The sequence below is a fragment of the Castanea sativa genome, chromosome 11 (genome assembly GCF_040712315.1).
Source record: "Castanea sativa cultivar Marrone di Chiusa Pesio chromosome 11, ASM4071231v1".
NCBI lineage: Eukaryota > Viridiplantae > Streptophyta > Magnoliopsida > Fagales > Fagaceae > Castanea > Castanea sativa.
In genome coordinates this window covers 53,433,912-53,457,039 of record NC_134023.1, presented here as the reverse complement: position 1 = coordinate 53,457,039, position 23,128 = coordinate 53,433,912, and the positions used below count along the sequence as shown (strand labels likewise).

General features: G+C 32.7%; 2 protein-coding genes across 5 annotated transcripts; one reads left to right on the top strand and one right to left on the bottom strand.

The window, feature by feature from the left end:
* The first annotated feature begins 1,135 nt into the window (after positions 1 to 1,135).
* Positions 1,136 to 5,532, top strand: LOC142616689 (uncharacterized). Of its 4 annotated transcripts, none has more exons than XM_075789486.1 (3): positions 1,136 to 1,399; positions 1,680 to 1,749; positions 4,846 to 5,532. In XM_075789486.1, the coding sequence occupies exons 1-3, from the start codon at positions 1,397 to 1,399 to the stop codon at positions 5,427 to 5,429; spliced, it is 657 nt and encodes a 218-aa protein (XP_075645601.1). In that variant the 5' UTR covers positions 1,136 to 1,396; the 3' UTR covers positions 5,430 to 5,532. The 4 variants fall into 4 exon arrangements, with proteins under 4 accessions (XP_075645601.1, XP_075645599.1, XP_075645602.1 ...); XM_075789485.1 differs by lacking the exons at positions 1,136 to 1,399; positions 1,680 to 1,749 and adding exons at positions 1,762 to 2,696; positions 4,483 to 4,625 and having other exon boundaries at positions 4,824 to 5,532; XM_075789484.1 differs by lacking the exon at positions 1,680 to 1,749 and having other exon boundaries at positions 1,138 to 1,399.
* Positions 5,533 to 7,458: 1,926 nt separating this feature from the next.
* LOC142616688 (E3 ubiquitin-protein ligase ATL4) lies at positions 7,459 to 8,954 on the bottom strand. Its single transcript, XM_075789483.1, has one exon. The coding sequence runs from the start codon at positions 8,790 to 8,792 to the stop codon at positions 7,713 to 7,715; it is 1,080 nt and encodes a 359-aa protein (XP_075645598.1). The 5' UTR covers positions 8,793 to 8,954; the 3' UTR covers positions 7,459 to 7,712.
* Between the last annotated feature and the right edge of the window lie 14,174 nt (positions 8,955 to 23,128).

Below are 23,128 nucleotides of genomic sequence, written 5' to 3'. Positions count from 1 at the left end.
ATAGTGTTATTGACAGAATATTTTTATAACAATTTCATAATAAAGTTTATATAGTAAGTTGTTATTGGTTCTTATCTAGACCTACTAGTGACATTATTATTTTTTTCCTACTATTTACAACTTTTTTTTTTTTGGAGAGAGTTCTTATCTGCTCCTGATAATAGCTCTTTATTATCAGACCAAGACACTAATCAGTTTTTGATGTAGGCGGGGATTGAACCCCAGATCTCTTATATAACAATCAGAGACTTTACCAGTTGAGCTAACTAGAACTCACTACTATTAACAATTGGTCATATAAACTTTATTGTGAAATTTTTGTGAAAATATTGTGTCCATAACTTGCATTAAGAGAGGTAATTAAAACAAAGAATTCTCTTTATATATATCGACCTTTTTGGTAATTTATAACTCAAATTGCCACTTTTATAAGTATTAGTCAAACACTTAACTTTTTCAAAAAGCACTTTTTACAGTTTTTACCAAACACTCAGTTTTTTCAAAAAGCCCAATTTCATACCGCACTTTTTGAAAACTCAATTTTTTTCAAAAAACCCAGTTTCAAAAAGCTGAATTAAACTCCGATATCAATTCCCGTTTTGTTTCCCCTCCCCCTTGTGTTATTTCCCTTTTGCTTGCTGACTCTATGGAAATGTACAGTACTTTGTATTGCCTGATGTTCGTGGTTTTTAGTTTTTAATAGAATTCGTTGCTTACCCAAAAAAAAAAAAAAAAAAAATTTTAAATATCCCTAAATTTCAGGAATATGATTTGCAATATACCTATGAAAAGGAAGATTAAACTTGAACCTCTTTTCCATTCATCCCTTCTTCTAATTTTCTATTCTTTTCTATTTCTTCACGGACTCTCATCTCATGCATTAGTATTAGAGGGCCTGCAACAGTAAGTGTAAGTAGACGACTCTGGCCTAACCTTATCAATTATCATTCACCGAAACATGCTGTCAAGCTCTACTTGCACAGTGCACTCCCAAATTTATGTCAAAGCAGGTCCCATCAAAATTCTATATTTTGAAATCCGCTACATTTTCTTAGTAAAAAGAAATCCAACAAACGGCTACATGGGACCACCACTTCACAATCTTTTGTCGTTTAATCTCTGCCATATGCTTCACTCATCACTTTCCTCCCTACACTTTTCCCGAAAAAAGGATTTTCGCTCCCATGATTTTTCCATTCCCACAAAGAACCAACCCTTTTTTCTTAAAACAAGCTTTCCTTTTACTTTCCCTTCCGTTTTCTCTCAGATCACTCTTTCTAAAGCAAAACCCACATTAGTTCACATTTGGTGGTAATGGTGGTGATGAAGCTCTGTTACTGTCAGTGGCTTGTTCTCTGTCATCTGCTACTGGCTGCTGTTGTGGCCTCCAAGAACCATGGTACTGTAACCAAGCATTCTTCTTTATTTTGTTATTTTGTTTTGGAACTAGGATGTCAAGGCATCGATCTGCCTTTGAATCTTGTTTTGGCTTTATGTTTTTGTTTTTCTCAATTTAACTATTCATTTCATTATGTGCATTTTCTCTTGCTGCGTTTTACTCTTTGTGCTTGTGTATTATTATTATTATACAACTGGAGCTTCTGTTCTGATAGGTTAAGTTAATTTTCCAGTGCCATTGTGGTACTTGAAGACTGACTTGAAATGGTGATGGCTAACAGGAACAGAATTTATTCCTGTTTGTGGTTCTTTTGTGGGGTCTGTTTAGTTTTCAAGAAAGTATAAGGAAAGGTTGGATATTTTTCTACTACTGTCTCTTAATTTTCAGCTTTTTTATTTTTTATTTATTTTAGTTTTAAGTTATTTAAGACCTCATAGAGGGAAAGGCCTATAGTTAGTTGACACAAGTGCAGCTATTTGGCTTTTCCTAGTACCATGAAAAGATAAGATTAATATTCTATTTAGAGAAAATGGCTAGGATCTCTAGTGTGTTCTAACAATTAGAGAGCTGTGAGGCCCCAGTGAGATGTTAATATGATATGGCTGGTTCATATTGACACTCATCATGAAAGTTACTAGAGGCAAGAGAAGTAAAAGAGGTCAATTTAATGGGAGGCTTGGACTATTATAGAGAGACCACATGACCTTGGATGCCTTGCCCCTCATCTAACTTTTCTCCAAATTAACATTGGATACCTTCAACCTCATTAGAGTGCCTGACACTACAAATAATGGAAATTTGATACTCATAATCTTCGCCTACAACTTTAAATTTGGAGCAGCCTGCAGCCACACAGATGTAATCTTTATGCTTGGACATTAAAATATGGAGACTTCCACTGTTCCATACTGTCCACATTTAATAGAGCTATAGGCAAAAGACAATTATTTACCCACTCCAAAGTTTATGCTTATTCATAAGTGACCTCTTTCAGTGGTGATGTGGAGGTGTATCAAACCAGAAAGAAGGCCTGTAGCAAGATGAGACTGGAGCTAAAATTTCAGATCCCGGCAAGCTGGCCTAAATTTAAATAGATTGCCCCCATCTCTCATGAGAGGGCAAACGGGTGTGGGGTTGTAAGAAGCTAGTGCTTACTAGCAAGAGACAAGTACCTTTTGATAAAATGTCATAAACAGTGGATGAGTTCAAGAAGTTAGAAATAATAGTCCAACTATCAGTCGAATACAACTTCTCATCTCCAGCTTATTTTCAACTATGCTCAACAAACTGTTTCAGGGTGTGTTCCTTATATAGTCTTACACCTCTTATTTGGGAAACACTAATAGATGCTATGAAGCACGGGTGCGTTTCGGGACTCGGGTGCGGGTGCGGAACTCGGCAATTTTTGAAAAAGGTGGGTGCGGGTGTGGCGGGACTCGGTAATTAAAAAATTATTTAGAATATTTTTATTTATATTTTCTATATATTTTTACTATTAAAATATTCTTAGAAAACATATTACTATGCCTTGATTCACAAAACAAAGAAAGAAGAAAGTAAGAAACACAAAATCAAAAAGAAAACACCAACATGAGACCACTTCCTATCTTTCTCAGACAAAGGAGGTCTTCTTGTTGTTCTTGGTTTGGTGGGCACATCAAGAGAGTCTTGATCCATGCATCCCCATCATGGGGTTTCATCATCAAGCCGATCCTCATCGTTAGAATACAATATGGGTATTGAAAATCAAAGAAGCAAAGCACAGCACAGGGGGTTTGGATTCTGAGTTTGTTAGAGTAAAGAGTGTGTGTAAGATATGACCTGGCCGAAATCAGCAACAAATATTCAAAATAAAATTGAGGAAGGACAGATTTAGGGTGTTTGGGTCTCATTCAGAGCCGATTTCAGCTGTTCCGGCATGCTTCACGGCCGATTTCAGCCTATGTCGGCCATTTCGGTTTGTTTCGGCTGTTTCGGTCGCCGGCCGATACGGCCCGATTCTGGCTGAGTCGGCGTGAGTTAAGCCGCGTCGGCGCGAGTCGGCGGAAAAAAAAAAAAAAAAAAACATGTGGCAGACGCGGCCTGACGCGGCATCGTCACGCGAGCAGCGGCGTCCCTTACACGTCGCCGCGTCGGACGCGGGTGCGGCACCTCTGGCGCCGCGTCCGTGCATCCCAGGTTAGATGTCAACCCATCTGCTTACACTAATCCTCAATGACTCTTTTCCATGCAATGTTCCAAAAGCAACAAATACGTTGATCGTTAAGTTCTTAACTAAAAGTCGGGATTCATTCTTATGTTTTATGCAGTCGGGATTCATTCAACCATGTGAGATAGTGAGTGTTGAGTAAAAGAAGAGATGCAAACCAAGTGTTGGAGGTGAAGATGTTTTGCAGCTTGCTTAGATAGAGAAGCCCTCAAAACTTTTGCGCTTATTCCATATTCAGCCTTCTTCATAACCCATAGATTTTGTGGAGCCATTTGTTTAAAAGTACTATGATCCTCTATAGAAACTAGGAAAATGTTCAAAATTCTACTGTCTTAATTTATCTCTATAAATTATTTGTAGTAATTCTCCGAACCTACTTGAGTCATATTGTACTTGTTAGATGAGAATTTGCATATGGTGTCAAGATATAAGAATCGAAAGAAGGGAATTTGTCATTTGTGGCATCAACTGATTTCTGTGAGGCAAAAAAGAAAAAGAAAAAAGATTATGGCTCAACTTGGTTTGAAACATGTGTAGGATTACTGTACTTTTCTTTAAAAGTGCAAAAAGCATACATCAACCAAGATATGTAACTAAAATCACAGGTCTCTTCCATTATTGTGAGTGCAACTCTGAACTGTGTATCTTTGCCTTGATATGGATTAAGTTAAAGGCCTTTTTCTTCAACTGTAAGGGATGCTGACTTGGTTCCATCAGGCAGCAAAGAAAGTAACCAATGGCATCATTATCTAGGTTGCATATTTTTTAAAGCTCTTTATGGACTTTATACTTTGTTCCACCAAACTTAACTGCATGTGTATCTTTGCTGTGCTACATGGCTAAGCAGCATGTTTCACAGGTGTTGTAATTGAAGGTAACAAGGCCGTACTCAAAAGATTCGAGTGTCCTCCTAAGTCCTGGTTCTGAAGGACATCTTTGTCATAGTAACAAATTGACAACATGGGGAATGTATACGCGGCTGTCTTTAGCAAAATGCTAATTTCTGACCAGAACAAAGTAAATGACAAGGGTCAGTTTGTACTTAATGGTTAAAAAAAATTGATTATTCAGCATCTAGGATGAAGTTGGAATACATGATTTACTAACACAATTGATATAGATTACTGAGTAACATGAATTATTATGAACTTCTAAAAGCTAATAGCAAATATTTTTGTGCATGCCCACACGTGATGAGTTTCTAATATGAAATAGGTACTTGCTCTTTGTCCCACAGGAAATCCCGCAGATGATCTTGTGGATATCATCAACAAGAATCGAACTGCACAGAAGCTTTCAACACTAAGTGACACCCCCGGTCTTGGGTGCATGGCCTTGCAATATGTTGAATTATGCAAGGAGAACTGCACTAGCAACAACACTGTAGAGTGTAAACCTTCCGAAGACGACTTCACTGAAATTTTCGCTCCTAATTGCGGAGTAGAGCTACCTACTATTGACACCATAACTGGCCACATTGTGGGATGTCAATCAAAGTATCTTGAGCCATCATTAGCCTTTTCCCAAGTTCTTGTTAAGAACAAGAAATCTTTATCACTTCTGAAAAATAAATCACATACTGAAGTGGGAGTGGGCATGGTTGGGGTCCATAAAGGGCCTTTCCTTTGGTGTGTTTTATTCAGCAGTGGGAAGAAAAATTCTACATTTGTTCTTGAAGACCATGGCATAGGAATCAAGCAAAAGAATGGGTGCTATAGTGGAAGCAGTATTCCATGCAATGGGGGACAGAAGAAGAGTGCTATGTGGATTAACATCATGTTCTTGGGATTTCTATTTGTTTTTCATTTACAACTGCTGTAATGATATTGGTGAGAGCGAGTGTGGAAATCTTCATGAGACAGTGCTCGAAAATTTTGTTACATATTGATTTTATTTATGAGAAGTAATTGCAAAAATTTCATCATCCAAGCAGCAATTTTCAGTCCACTTTTAACACCATATAAAATTTTCAGACAGCTCATTCTGCCCCAGAAGGTGTTAGGTTTAAACCCAGTATATTTTGCTGAGCATTATTATCTTCTGTAACGGTTGCATACAACGTCCTTCTACATGGTTGTTCCTTACAAAATATCAGCTCGTAAGCAACTGTTCCACACCCATGTTAGAGGGGCAATGTATGCAATTGTTACACAAGATACCAGCTTTTATTGCTGTGTATTAGCAAAACTATGAAAACAGGATGTTTAATCCAATTGTTTCATTCCCACACCCAACAATCACCTATATGAGCCAAAGTAAACAACCCAAACATATTTGTAGTTCATGTGAAATAATATTTAACAAAAAAAAGTTGGTGAAATAATAGGGAGAAGTCGTATCCCAGACAAAGTTACAGGAAATGTCACATAGTCGTGTGAAACCAATGGTTTAAATTTAATCAGTTCACATCTCAACTCATTTCCATTTTTTTTTTTAAAAGAAAGGAATGTTCTGAGGAAGAAAAAGTTTTGGAGTGGAATGTGAGGGCTGATTGAAAGGGGAAGAAGGTATTAAATAAATGCCACCAACTATCTTTAAGAAGGTCTAGCAAGTCAATGGAACTAAAAGTTCGATTCTGCCCAATTTTTATATTTTTGTCCTGGAGAGTTTATGGCTGGGATTTTCAGTTGTCTTGGTCCCTCAGCAAACCAGATGGGCTTGAGAATGGAAAATGACAAATGACTTTGGGCAGCTCTAACCGATACAAGCCTAATTTATTCGAGACTTTGAACTTTGAACTTTACCCTAACATCATAAGAATTTATATTTATAAAGTAATCATCACACGAGTGTATAATGGTAAATTCAATTTTTTTTTTTTTTTTACCTCTAATATTACTGTCAAGGTAATGAGACCAATTTTTATATGGCAATAGAAACTGACCTCATTAAACTCCTTTTATTCATGGGACTAAACCCAAAATTAAGCACAATTAGTATGATTAATTAACACATAGATGAGTCAAATTTTTATTTAAAGCATTGCCACTTATTGAGGTAGTAATTAAGAAGACTCTGTAACATCTTTTTTTTTTTTTTGGTTGAGAAACAAGACTCCGAAATATCTGAAAACTTGCATTAGACGTTGAAAATTGATTCGGAATATATTTTAAGTAACAAACATTAGGAAATAAAAAAAAGGAAAAAGAAGGAAAAACAAAAGGAAAAAGTTTTAAACTGTACCTTTAAACCCCAATACTTAGAATCTTTGACAGCTTTAAAATTCCATCCAGGAATTTGCTTTCTCTTTCTAGTTAACAACTTCAACAAGCTAGGGATCGCAAAAGAAAGTAATACCCAGAAAGAAAGAAAATATATTCCTACAATCCTACCCCCCCTTAAATTTCTTTAGTGTCTATGCTATGAAAAAGTGAAGCAAAGTCAACATTCTCAATTCAGCCAATCTTCAATTCATTTTTCCTTGATAACTACTCAAGCAATTTAAGGTTTTGGGTACTCCTAACTAGGGCCTTAAATCAAACAAATTGATTAGAGTTTGCAAACATCAAACAATAACTTCGCCACTTCAATGGTTGGTGGGTATCATAAATAAGTGCACAATACAACGTACGTCCTCATTCCTCACCCACTACATCATAAAGACCCATATTATACGTGTAAAGATTGGGTACAACGCTTTAGTGTAATGACCATGAGTCGCAATTTTTAATATTTTCGACACTCATAAATTTACTATTTGCATTGAATCGCTGGACCCAATTTAAATCTCCGACATTAAAATTTACTATTTTATCTCCGGAGCACTAATAAATCACTCATAAATTTGTGTTTTGTCTAAATAAACTACACAAGACCAGCACTAATCTTTTTTTTTTTTTTTTCTAGAAACTGTTATAACCAATCTCAACCATTGAACTCAAGTAAAAAGAAATCTCCACAGTCAATTTTTCTAATATTCCTTATTTCCAATCAAAATTTTGCTAAATCGACTCTAAATTTTTCAATGAAGACAAAATGTGTGAATCTATTTGGAGCCGATATAGCAAAAAATAGATTGTGGAATTTACCCTTTCTTTAAGACAAAAAAAAAAAATTTCAAAAAATCAAAATCTTCTAAAAAAGGAAAATATCCTATTTACCATTTTACCTATCGGATAGCCATCGGAACATCTCCGTTATCTCTTCGCCGACTCTATTGCTTTCGAGGTCCCATTCTCCGGCGCCGGAGACCTCGCTCCGGCGACTACTTCCGGAGAAAAACCTACCGGAACTCCGAAAAGACATGGCGCGCGATGAAATTGAGGCGGAGAATCTGTCTATATAGTCCTTCAGCCAGCTCCGTCCAGCTGCCACGTCAGGACCTAGAGTTGAGTCCAACTCCGGCGGCGCCGATGGCGGCGCCGGACGAGTCCGTAAAACTCCGCTGTCGTCTTTGTCCGATACGCTTCTCCGGTGAGCGTGACTCACGCTGATTTCCGAGTCGTCGTCGACTAGGTAATCGAAGGAGCCAATCGAATACGATCTCCGGCCTGCTTCGCCGGAATCAGAAGCGGCTATACGGCGACTCACATTGCCGATCTCTAACCTGAAACTATCGCTTGCTCCGGCGCCGGTGGATTTCATGATATCCGACTCCGAAGCAACGATCGCCGACCGGCAAAGCGGACAGGTCTGGTTTGATCCGAGCCACGTGTCGATACACTCGGCGTGAAAAGCGTGGCAACAGAGAGGCAAGAGACGGAGCTGGTCGTTGGGCTCGAACTTCGACAAGCAAACCGCGCAGTCGGCGGAGGTCGAATTGCTGCGGCGAGTGATGGAGGAGAAGGCGAAGAGCGGAAGCGAGTCGATGATCGTGCTCTTAGGGTTCTCCGGCGAGACTCGTCGGTTGGAGAGAGCGTGAGACTGAGACTGAGACTCGGAAGCACTGGAGGTGAGAGTAGTAGTGGTAGTGGTAGTAGTGGTAGTGGAGGAGTTGCTGAGGTGGCGGAGGCAGCGGCGGTTGAGGTGGCGGAGGAGGAGGCAGAGAGAGACGGAAGCGACGACCGTGACGAAGAGGATGAGAACGATGATGAGAATGCTAGGGTTCATCGATGAAGACGATGGATGCGGTGGTGGTGGTGGTGGTGAGATAAACGACGTGTCGTATATGATTGGGCTAGTTCCGACGTCGTTTGGCAATGGAGGCGATGGAGGATAGGGAAAAGGAGACGGAGGAAACGACATGGTTTTGAGAGAGAGAGAGAGAGAGAAATGGCGCCGAGGAAGTGTGCGTGTAGTATATATAAATGTTGGTTCAGTTAGGGATAGTGCAAGTAGTAAAAGGGAGAGAAGCGTGTTTTGTTTTGTAAGAGTTTCGTTTCTTTGGAGAATGTATTGTAGATATCATGCATGATGCAAATCATGTATGGATTTTTAGCTCCCACACCATTGTGGGGTCTATATGTATATATTATTTATTCTATCATTTAATGAAATTGTGACTTTGACAATATGTATAAGATTGTGAAGTTTCTTAAAATAAAAGAGTGACGTTCAACTTGTTTATATGTATAAATTATATTTTATTGAAAGGTTTTATTTTTTGAGAAACAATGAACGGTTTTATTTAGTCAAAGATTTTTGTTTACTTGTGAGTTCCAAATATACCGGTTCTAGGAATCTTCATTTATATCAAAAAAATCAAGTGATTTCTTGATTTGATAATAAAGAATAATTATCATGAGTGTGGACACCACAAGTTGGAAACTATAATCTAAAAAAATAGGTTTTTGTTTTTATATATATTTTTATTATAAATTATTGATATATTGGTAAAACTTAGTTAGAATTTCGTAGTTTTTTTTCTTATGATATTTAAAATTTTCTTACTTTATATTAGATTTTCTCATAAAATTTTCAATCAAATTTGAATTTAATTAAGGAACCTAATATTCTATAAATTAATAAGAAACTATACCTAATTTTCACCTTAATACTTTGATATAATTATTGGACTTGTAGGGACAAGATTTCTCATAGTCATGTGGGGTCCACACTAAAAATGCTAGAGACAAAAAAAAAAAAAAAAATTCATAACCCTTGTCACTTGACGAGTTGCAACAAAAATTATGAACTTTTTTTTTTGTATTCCTAGCATTGATCAATCTACATGTTGTGAAGAAGAGAATAGATATGTCTAATAAATGAGACATATATTGTGTCGTGAGAGAGGTATGTGATGAGTGCATGGATGTGGTGTATTATAGGGTAAAATTGGTAGTGAAGGTGGTGTTGGTAGGAGGAGGTGTGGCCTAGGCTGGGTGGGGTGGGTGAACCAAAAAACTCAATTCAATGTGGGTTACACTTAATTCGTGTAGACTAACATTGACTGCATGGAGTATGGAGTAAGGACCTACGAATTGAATGAGTGAATGAATGAGAGAGTTAATGCTCTGCATTTGCTGCTACTACCGCTGCACAGGTTTTGAGAGAGAGAGAGAGAGAGAGAGAGAGGCAGTACTGCACAGAATAGTGATGTATGTGGGTGAATTAGGATAAGGATAATGAGGAAGAAAGAGTGAGTTGCAAAATGTACAATAGGTTGGGACCCATTATTGGTTTTTTTTTTTTAAGAGAGGCAGAGCCAGGCGGGACTTGGGGTTCGTATGGTGGTTGGAGAAGGATGACATAATAATGAAAAAAAGGGTTTTGGGTTTCCTTATGTAGTTTAACTCTGCAACTGTTTGGTTTTGTTTTCTTTCCTCACAAGGAAAAACTGAACAAAAACAAACAAAGCCTTGAAATTATGTTTGGTGCACATATATAGTTTACAAGCTAGAATAATTTTGTCTTTTTGTTATCTTCTTGTATGTCTCATTTGTCACTTGAACTATTTACCCATTTGTTCACAAAACCCATGGTAAAACTTGTTTTCAGTAAACCACAAGAATAGGACAGAAGTTCCCACTGACCCACCCCCCATTTTCAGGGTCTACATAAAAAGTTTGGTATTGTAGATACATGTTTAATGGGCTTACCAGGACAAAAATCTGTAAGACACAAGTTGTTTGTTAACTTGTATTCCAAGAGTATACTCTTCTTAAAGATGTAATTATTTATCAAAAACAAAAACAAAAACAAAAATAAAATAATGTTTTATGACACAAAAATTGTGATCAACTCGTATTAAAAAAAAAAAGATTGTTCAATAGTTTAGAATCACAACTCTGGTTATAATGAGTGCCTAATTTGAGATTAATCATTGACTATTATTATATCCTCGGTTTGCTCTTCAGAAACCGCGACTGAAAGGCCCAAAGTTTTTCTTTTGGGGAGATTGATGATGAGTGACACCATATCCATAATTAGATAACCTTTCACTAAATTATACATGGAGATGTGGTTTATGTAATGAATTTCTCGTTAGATTAAATACATGAATACATTCAATGAATACAAAATTTTTTACTAAAACATTCACCTCAAAAGTCACTAATAAAAATGCAATTTCTGATTGATGTGCCAGACATTGTTTTCACTAAAAATATTTACTCAACATTTGACTCAAAATAACACTAAATGGAACCAGTTTAAATTAAATGACCAAGTTTATAATAAACTTTTCTCAAAAGAAAAAGTTTATAATAAGCTAATTATGTGGTCAGCATAAAGTTATAAGCTAATTTTAGAAGATGTAATTAAAACTAGGGCTATTCACATGCCCTTAATCTTTTTTGGAAGCTCACACGCACTTAATCAATTGCACTACCTCTCATCACAATTGGTTTTACACTTTCAAGATAAACACATAAGGTTGATGGACCTATATATATGTTAAATTATTGATTATTCCAAAAGCTTAAGCTATTGGAAAATATTAAATTTAATCATTTAACCAATACTTTTATCACTCCTCCTCACGTGTGGGCCGAAACTACCTTTTAATAGGTAAAACCCAACACGTGAGAATTTAAATGGGAGGTAAAGTGGAAGAGACAATGATCGAATTCAGGATCTTATACTTTGATATCATGTTAAATTACCGATTGTTCCAAAAGTTTAAGCTATTAGGATATGGTAAATTTAATCATTTAACTAATACTTCTAACACTATAAAAACCCGCCATATATAGCTACCAATTGTACTAATTATTCAAAAAAAAAAAAGGCCACTTGATTTTTAAACCTATAAATCGAAAATTATTTGGTGCATATGGGACCTATATATAAGATTCATTTTTATATAAGAGAAGTGTGTAATCCATTGAATGTATTGAATGACTTCACCTAAGAAATATAGTTCTTGTTTCTAAAAAAAGAAAAAGAAATATAGTTCTTTTATTTTTTTTTTCTACCTTTTTATAAATAAGTTGACATTTTGGTGTTTAGAAAAAAAAAGGTTATATTAGATTAAAATAATAATAGATATAATATACTTCATGATTTATTAAGGATTATTTCTAGCATCGCATCTCTTAATTTATATAAAGTTACCATATGGACACAGTTTGGCACCTAAGCCCAAGAGGTAAAAGAATCTAGGTCTAAATAGTCCAATATAATGAATTTGCAGAGAGTGGGCTAGTAAACTAGACTTTAATGAGTTAGATAGTACTTATAGTAAGCCTAGATGACAAGAAAACAAGAATAAACTGGTTTTGTCAAAAGAAAATCGTTATCGGTACAGTCCGAGGAGACTAGTTCTTATATATATATTTTGAATATGGTTATAAGTTCAATTCTTGTTGATACAGTGTTTTTTCTCTCAAATCTTAGATCGCTCTCCCTATAAAGGGCTTCTTTTTTTATTATATACCCCTCTCTTCTTCATCTCCACTGTCCACGTGTAGATTAAGTTACTGGCTTTGATCATTATCCCATCAGCACCTTCTTGAAGTCTTTAGGAGTAGTTGTAAGACTGCTGGTCACTGTTCATATATCACATCCACATTAATGCGGCTAGAGAATTAGCTACAGAGTATTCAATGCGGTAATAGCAGCTTTCCTTTAGATATTTTTTAGCTTCCCTTTGTCCTACGCTTTCCTGATGTTTATCCTTATCATAGAACCTTTCGAAGTGTTGCCCTCGAGGGCAAACTAATCCTTCTGACCTCTACTTTGCTTAACCGAAGATGCATTCCTCCTCGGACTAACTTCCCAAACCTTTGTAGTCATAATTTGTTCGTGGTGTTCTGACTTTTACGTTTTCCTTATCGTCTATCTGTTCTCAGACCACTAAGCGTCTTCGGACAAGGCTCACGATCTAATATATACTCTTATGTGGCGTTTGGTACGGGGAATCCACATTACTCTCGTCATCCAGATTCCTAGGAATGTGATTCCTAGGAATTACATTCCTAAGAATGTAGCTATTCCTGTGTTTGGTTTCATTGAGAATATTTTAAGATTCCTAGGAATGTGAGATGATAATGTTTGGTTTATTCCCAGGAATCTTAAATGAATTATTTATTTTTCCTATTCTATCCTTAGATTTGAATGTGAATTATCAAGTCCTTAAAAAAAAAATCTTCATCTAAATAAATAATGAAAAACTAAATATAAATTATTAATTATGAAAAATTCATTAAAATTATAGTCTAAACATTTCAAAATGACAGGTACAATACAAAAATAACTATATAAATTCTCAAATGCTTTTATTCTTAATAATAATTTTAAAAGAATTTAATCCATAATAATTTGTTTTATATTTGATCTTAATTGCTTAAATGATAATGAAAAAAGGGTTAAAATTGTCAATTTATAAAAAATACAATTTCCTTTAAACTTGGGAATCTGGATTCCCACCTGTTTTAAAGGGAATCCACATTCCTACTGAGAGGGGAATCCACATTCCCCTGGCATCTGATTCCTTAGCGTGATTTGTAACCAAACATGGGAATCTTTAAACATTCCTGGGAATCCTAAAACATTACCCCATACCAAACGCCACATTAGGCCCTTCATCCCTACAACTACTATAAAGTATGAAGATCATTATAAAAATTATATTGTAAATTATTTTCATTTAAAATTTTGAATTATTTTTTTTAATATTTTTCATTAAATGAATTATGTATACTTCTTTTTCTTTTTTTTTTGAGAAGAATGTATACTTCTAGTTATGTTGACCTTCTTAATATAGTTATATTGCATTAATTGTATGTTTTTATATTTTATTTGTGAATGATTTACATAGTTTTTCTTCGAGAGAAAGTTTGACTAAAACTTGATTGTAGTCAATGGCTACGACTCTATTTAATATCTTTTTATTGGGTGTGAATTTTAACAAATCCACAATTGGATTACATTTTCTTTTTAAATTCTTCATCTTGCAAAATTTTGGGAAAATCAATAACTATGTCATTAATCAAATGTTTAAATTTTAAGTTTTTATAATCTAAAATTATGAATAAAAAATAAGTTTATGGATCAAATAATAAATAATATCTTATTGACATGAAATTTGATATACATGTTAACGGCATAATAAACATGTAATCTAATGGTTAGATTTTCAAAATATGCTGTCATATTAATTTAATTAGTGGAAGTGCTACAACTAAGTTATAGTCAATAGCTACGTCTAAGTTTGTCCTTTTATATATATATATATATATATCTTTAAAATTTGATATAGCCATTAATTGAATACACAATTCGTGTAATGAATCACTAGTTGAATCAATGATCATCCAAAGCCTATATACTAACTGAGAGATGCTATGTCCACAATATTTTTACATTTTCACAACAAATCACAGGTGGTTAGTTATTATTGGTTCAAATTTGAACTTAACACGAAGATTACTTTTTTGCCACAACAATAACAACCGATAACAACCTGCCACTCAGGATTTATTGTAAAAATGTTGTGGACATATCATTTCTCGTACTAAATGGAGTCCTAGTCTAATCTAAATTTAATACAATGCTACAAAACCAAAACAAAAACCGATGATCTCTAGCATATGCTATAAACTCATCACAAGCATTTGGATCACATGCAAATTTGCAATACCAATTAGTTTTCCTTTTTTTTTTTTTCTTGCTAAGTAATTAAGGATAATGAGATGAGTCACTCTTCAATCTTCATGATGAACAGATGTATGAAATTCATCTTGAACACAAACTCTATTTCCCTTTAACTATAAGCAATTAAAAATTAAAAATTCTCATCTCAATGCATCGAAACTGTATTTGAGTTAAATTTTCAATGCCCAGATATATGAATCTACAAGCTTATTAAGTCAAGGCTAGCAAGTGGGTGAAAATATAGGTGGAAATCAAGGATTTTGCAGAAATTGATGGTCACATTAATGTTATTAAATTTTCTCTATATATAAAATAAAATTGTTATTATATAGATTTGCTCCTAGTTAGATCTAGCTAGCTTAATTAGTTAATTGGCAAAGTCTTCAATGGTTGAATAAGAGATTTAGGGTTTAATTTCTGCCTATACAAAAAATCGATTGGTGTCTTGGTCTAATGATAAAGAGCTATCATCAGGACTCAGGGCCAAATGCCATAGGTTAAAACTCTCTCTAAAAGAAGCTATCACATAAATATTCTCCAAGAATTTTAAGTAAAATTAAAAATTCTTAATTACTATGTTACAATATAAAGCAGTTATAATCTCCCGTAAAAAAATTAAAAATATAATCTTAATGAAATATACAAAATTTCTTCCACTATTTTATTTTCTTTCTTAAAAAAAAAAAAAATGACAGTGAGCTTAGAAGTTAGAACTCCGGAAACTGAAACCCTAATTGGAGGGAGATAATTTTATTGAAACAAATAAATAAATAGAGTGAGAATACTCACTATAAGTCATAATTCCACGACCAAAAATTAAAAGTCTTACGGTAAAAGTGGCAAGGTTCATAATGTTTAATTTTTTATTGTGGTATTCACTTAGTGGGGTTAAAATAAAAGGCAAAAAAATTATTATATAAAATAGAAGGATGCGTGTGGAAACATATTAAAGTTCACACCCATTGAATTAATTTTTTCCAACAAACCGAGCAGTTTATATCTAGTTGTTTTATTAGTTGACCTACTCAAGTTTCCAATATATCCTACCCAATGAAACAAAAAGTTGAAACATTACTAGTACACACTATAATATAAATTATATAATGTATTCATTTAACCAATAATTTTATATAATATAAAGTATAATTAATTAATATAATACAAAGTACAAGAATAGGAGAAGCAGCTCCTATACTATGGAATTTTGCAAAATAATATAATACAACCATTTCTCTGTCATTATCCCCTTTAAGCAGCATGACTGTATCATTATCCTCTTCCATTTATAAAATATTATTACTATTATTATAATTAATTATTGATGATGTTGTTAATTTTCTTATTATTATACTCATATCACATGATCTATCTGTGTCTTTTGTGTGTGTTTGTGTGTGCATTTGAGCCTGAGATTGCTTTCTTAACAATCTTGGTATGTTCAGAAGGCAAAGAATTCTTTTGTCCGTGAAAGTAGCATTGTTTTTTGGATTTGCAGGTGCTGTTCTTGTTGCCATTGAGCAGAAAGTTGGATAGAATAATAAGATTTTTGCTATAGAATAACATTGAAGACCAATTAATTAATTTTTTAAGTAATCCAACCAATTCCTTTTTCCTTTGATATGTGTATGTTTTAGGTTGGCCCTTTCGATCTTGTCTTTTGAATTTATGTTATGTATCCTGCTTCCTAGGTTCTCATCTCCTCATGATGAAAAGCATGATTAATGCTATAAAAAAAAAATGGGAATTTTTTTTTTGGGGGGTTGGGGGATTAATCAAGTTTTGAAGTTTCTATGAGTTCTTGAGACAACTAAAGAACTTGTTAATGATGATTATAGCAATAATCAATACATGATTGAAGATTCAAATTCAACGATTTCACTTTCTCACAAAAAAAAAAAAAAATCTAAGATTCAAATACATTTTTATTAGGAAAAAAAAGGATGCCAGAGCACTAGTTTAGAAACTATTTTTTGGAAATTTTTTATTGGAAAAAAAAACTAACTTTTTTTTTTACTGTTTTTTATATTTTCCATGAAAAGGATATTAAAATATTCCTAAAATGGCCCACTCATAAATACCCTAAAAGCACCCGTTAACAAGACCCATATATTTGTAACACATTAATTTATGCTTGAAGCAATATGATTATAGATTTATGGTGCCCTACAAATGTTAATTAAGGTTTGAAAGACGAAGCTCAAATTTGCTTGAGAGGTAAATCAAAGATACATTTTGTGCTCATTTAAGAGGGTAGTTTGTGGATCCTAGTTAACTCAATTGGTAAAATCTTTGATACTTGAATAAGAGATCTGAGATTCAATCCCTATTTACACCAAAAACTGATTAGTGTCTTGATTTGATGATAAAGAACTATCATCAACGAACGTTATAAGTTGAAACTTTCTATAAAAAAGAAAAAAAAAAAAAAGAAAAAGAGTGTAGTTTAAAATTGCATTTGTCCAACTTTTTAAACATTTTTTTATGGATTAAACTTAGGTACAATAATGAGGTGCTGTTTCTTAATTTTCTTTCTTGAAATTCAATCATGTGATTACTTAACTAAAAATACTTCCATCTCATGAAATTTAAAATAAATAAAAAAACCACATTACAGAGTTTTAAGATGAGAACATAAGAATAAGTACCCAAGGTATTGTACTTAAATTTTGTCTTTTTTTTATTTTTTTAATGTTGATATGTTTATAAGGATTAAACTATCATAACAGCTGGGGTCAGATATCGATTACATAAAAAGACCAATGGATTCAATTTTTTATTAAGAGTTGAGACATGTGATCACAGCTCATCTTGGCTTTGAACACGAGTTTGTAAAGTCCAAGTGTGAATGTATCTTGGCAAAAGCACTTTATGTGGATCAATTTTTGTAATCTTTGAAAGAGTCCTTATTGAAGTAATTCTTTGGTACCTGGCTGAGAGTATGATTCACATGCTCAATAGAGCAATTGAGCTTGGCAGTCCAAACATCTTTCAAGAAACGTTAATTATTATTGCATACGTTGAGTGACACGTGACTGTACATGGTCTAGCTAAAATCGTGTATCTCATATACACAACAATAACGGAGTCAAGATTTCAATTCAGAAGAGGCAAGATTAAAAGACAAAAAAAAAAAACCTTGAAATTAATTATTAATCTATAATAAAATAAATAAATAAAAATTAATCAAAGTAATAAACTTATAATTTTATATTATTAAAATAAATAAAGAACAATAATCAATTATAATTAATAATAATTAAAGTAAGAGGTTAATTTAAATATATAAAGTTCAAATGTCATATTCATATATCATTTTATACAATAAAATAAATAAAATGTAAAAATGTTAAGAGTATAGTAAAATGCAAACTTTCTTTCTCTATTCTTCTAAATGTTTACATTTTTGAGTTATAACATAAACCCAAAATTTTGAGTTATAACATAAACCCAAAATTTTGAAACAATGAAAAAGATAAGAAATGAAGAAAACAGGTAGAGAAGGTTTTATGGTTTTTGTGTTGAATAGGACACGAGTAGTTATTCTTATTATGGGACCCACAATTTTAAGCAATGAAGAGTTTTTTTTTTTCTTCTCCCTATGCCTTGAAATTGAAGTGCCATTAGAAAGTTAAAATAAAAATGTGATGTGTGAATTGGGATAAGGACACGTGGGATAGAATGGGTGGTTTGTTTTTTTTTAAGAGAAATAAACACACACATAAGGAAGATATTGAAATAAGATAGAAAATGTGGAATAAGATTGGAGTGCTACATTAGGGGAGTAACTTTTCTCCTTTTTGGTGTTTAGACATGCTTTTTTTTTTTTTTTTTTTTTGAGTGTTGCGTTGTTTTCATTCTCAGAGGAGGCAAAGTATTTCACAGTCAACATATATAAGTAGAGATTAAAACTTTTTGGAGGAGGAGGGATAATTGGCCCCTCTCGCCTTGCTCCTGATACACAATATGTAATTATCATCACTCTTTAAAAAATATCAAACATCTTGAGAGTTATGACTCAAGAGTCAAGAGGAATAAAGCAAACACAACTTTGCAAAGACCTTAATATTTAGAGCCAACACCTTGAAAGAGTTAAGTCTTAGTTATGACTTATGACCTCTTATGTACTTGGTATAAATCATATCAGCATATTCCCACTTTGGTACGACATATGAACAACCATATGAGAATGCCAGATTGTGACATATTTGTCTGCTTATCTCTGGTCACTAAGAAATGCCACAACCATTAAAACACTACCCTACTCACTAAATAGGTTCCAACTTCCAATGAACTTAGTAGAAATACTCTTGTATTTCTTAACACTTGCTTCTGCCCAATACTCATATTTTTATGGTTTTCCTCCCACCCATACTATTGTACTCATGAACAAATGCAAGGTACTACAAATTATGCTACAAAAATTTTAGAATCTAACTTGACAATGAATATGAGTTGTGTTACTACAATAACTAATAAATAAATATTAAAATTATCTTTATATAATTGATGACACAGCAATTTTAATCGTCCATAAATGTAGAGACCAAGTTTGCTCCTAGGTCATTGGCTAAGGCCCTAAAATTTTAGGTCAATAATTAGTTTGATTGAGAGAAGGAAAAAAAAAAATGTACTCTCACCGTACCACAAGAAGGCCCCCAAAATTGTGGGTCAATAGAAATCCAACCCAATTGTTGTGAGTATAGCAAATCATTATTAGTGATCAATTTCTTTTAACAATCGGAGGTTTCAATTTTTGTAAGTCAATCTATCTTATGGTAGATTAACAACATTAGCCACCCAATCTCCCACATAGCCACACACTAAACAACCTCTCTCTCTCTCTCTCTCTCCACCAAAATCAAATTAGAAATTTAAGCTGTTTTTCACCATATGCATCACCTTGCTCAAGTTAACTTAAAATTCCTTTTTTTTTAATTAAAAAAAATATCACTTTTTCTTAAATGTTTCGCCTGAAACATGATATTTATTTCTCTATATAAAATTAATATTAGTTTGGCTAGTGTTAATTTATTGAATTATGTGTTAAATTTTTCTTTACTTAGGCAAGTTAATTGTTAATTTAGACTGTTTTGTGATTATATTATTAAGTGAATTTTTTTTTTGATAAATTAGATTCTATTATTCTAAGCTTTAAAATTTATTTTTATTCTTGTCATTTCATAATTTATTATTATACATTATGAAAAATCTATAAGAAAAAATGTAAAAAGAGTAGAAAAATAAATTGAATCTCAAATAGGATCTCTTGGTGAATCTGTTGTTGGAAATATAAAATATATAACAAGAAACTTATATGAAATTTCACAAATCAATGAGAATTCATCAAAAGGAGTTAGAAAATAGTGAAAAATTATATTAATAAAAACATAATTGTGAAAGCAATCATAACAATTTTAAAATATAAAAAATAATTTCAAAATTATAATCAATATATAAAATTCTACTTAAAATAATAGATATAGTGTATTATTCATAATATCAGTTGAAAAATTAAATACTAACAAACCTAAATCCAAAAATTTAATTAGTTATTTTAGAATTTAAACAAAAAAAATTATAATATAAAAAGTTAAACAGATATTAACAAAATTTGAAATTTAAAAAAATAATATTATTTAAAATAATATTTAATTTTTTTTTATCAAACCAGCCTTGGTAGGGACCTGACCAATTGCATGCATAAGTATCATTGTCATCAATTTACTCCACATTTGTACAATGCCTATCCTAGGACTCTACAATTGTCCCTTGGCAAAAGTATCATTGTCATCAATTAACTCTATTTTGTATATATATGACATATACTTTGAATAATAAGCTAGCTATATTGTCATAATCTGTGAGTGCATCACTATGAACTTTGAAGTTTCTGTGAAAGGACTAAGATACGTCTATTTCAAAATGTGGAAATAATGCTCAAACAAGAAAAAGTCATAAATAATTATCCTCTTTTACAACATAAATAGACATAGAGATAGACATGTTGTAACATCATACAAAATTTATTTAATAGAAGTGTGGAATGGTCTTATGAAAATTTCGTTCTCTCTTCTCACGCTATATAACTCACAAGCTAGTAAATGTGTGAAATGACCTTTATGAAATGTTGTTCTCATTGTATGTGGGACTCATAGAGACCTCACATATTATGATAAAAAAAAAAAATATTTAAGACCGTCTTATTAAGATAACCACTCGTAACATTGTCGACAATATCTTCCTATCTTTCTCTCATTCATGAGGTGACACATACATGTATCTTTTATGTTCATATGTATTGACCCCAAGTCAGAAATCAAAAAACAGTATCCAACTTGAGCATCGGTCCCATTCAAGTGCGCGTTAAACCAAAAGTTAGGTTAATTATCTTGATAAGTCTCAAAGTATTCACACCGACCTCGTTTATCTATATTGACTGACCATAAGTGATAAGTAAATTTGGAGAAAGATAGATGACAATAACATTGATAATTGTCTCTTTTTTAATGCGTGTGTTTGACCAAACGTTAGGTTCTAGCCTGCTAGACTTCTAGTTATCTTTGAGGTCCCTACAAAAACAATTTCGAAAAGAACAGAGAAATTGACCCTAAAAATCAAGGAGGGGCATACGTGATACATGAAGCACAAATAGAACAAGTAAGGACAAGTTGCCTGATTGAGAGAGAAAGGACACAAAGATAAGTCACTTGATAAGTCTTCTATCTCGCCCACAGAATAATCAAGAGTCTAGAATAAATTTAGACACCCAAAATAGGACAAGAATAATAACAATCTTTTATTTGGCATTTGGGATACCTTATTCAATTTGATTTTACGTTATACTAGAAATATACATATTTTTCTTAAAATTTATAGTGTTTTTTTTAAAATGTAATTCCCAAAAAATTAACCACTAAATTGAAGTTGTGTTTGGTTGTAATAATTGCAATTCATAATATTTTATGAATTGTTTAAAATTATTATAGCATCAACCTGCATACATTGTCCAACTAATTTTATAGATATATATATATATATATATATATATATATATATATATATATATATATAAATTCTTACATGTCTAAATAAATGGTTGTTCTTACATCTTGAAAAAATCAGTTATGAACTTAGGATGAATATTCCAAAGCATATAATCTAATTATTACATATGTTTGTACACAATTTTGTAACTAACATTTATCAACAAATTTGTTCGTATTAGGAGTATGTATTCAACTCATCAAAAAGAGGAACCCAATCTGACATTTCATGTTGGTTTTCTTATAGGTTGATAAGTTGTGTTAGATTTGTAATTTTTTATTTTGGATTGACATTTTCAATCAAAATAACCCAATCCAACCCATCCCATGCTATTAATAGTTTGGAAAATATATATTTTTTAAATTTGTTAGTTTAATTTATTTTGGTATTTTAAAGCTCAATTTTGGCGAAATTGGAATATCATCCAAACTTGATGATTCAACTCCATCCCTATGAATTGAGATGGGTTGGTTTTTAGAGTTACTATTAGTCGGGTTGGATTAAAAAATTTTCAACCTAAAAAAATTGGGTTGAATTAGAAAATATTCCAAAGTTAAGCCGACTGGACCCAAGGAGTTTCCTAATATATTCCCCATATTCCATGAGGAATGACTTACTAGAATTTTTTCTTAAAAATTAATTGTTACGTTAAAGTCGTGGAATTTTTGCCTGTCACGTGATTGAGCAAACTTTAGGTTCTAGTCTAGACTTCTAGTTATCTTTGGGGTCCTCACAAACCATTTTGTAAAGAAGGACAAGTTGCCTAATTAAGAGAGCAAGGAAGGCCACTCTCACGGTCTCACCAAGCCAATTGATAAGTCTTCTAACTCAACCAGAGAATAATCAGGGTATAGAATAAATAATAATCTTTTATTTGGAAATTTGGATACCTTATTCAATTTAATTTTATGTTATACTAAAAATAATTTTTTCCTGAAAATTTATTATACCAAGAAGTAATGTTTGGTATAATGTTAAAAAAAGAAGGTAATTCTCTTTTTTTTATTTTTAAATATACATATAAGTAAAAAAAAGGCAATTCTCTAAAGCCAAATTTTTTTGTAAAATTAGTTGGACAATGTATGCAAGTTGATGTTATATTATTTTCGTACAGTTCATAAAATATTATGAATTGCAATTATATTATAACCAAACACAATTTCAATTTAGAGATTAAAAAATCCTTACATGTCTAAATAATTAGTAGTTCTTATGTCTTGAAAAAAAGTAAGTTATGACAGTTATTCTGAAGTATATAATCTATTTTTTCATATGTTCATATTAGAGATGTGCATTCAAGCCACCAACCTCAGGAACCCAACCTGGCATCTCATGTTAGTTTTTTACGGGTTGATGGGTTGAGTTAGATTCCCTTTTTTTTTTTTTCCAGTTTGGATTGCCCGTTGAGTTTGAATTGACAAAATTTTCAATCAAAGTAACCCAACCTATACTATTAATGATTTAGAAAATATATTGTACGTGAGCTTGGGCCTGTTGAACTC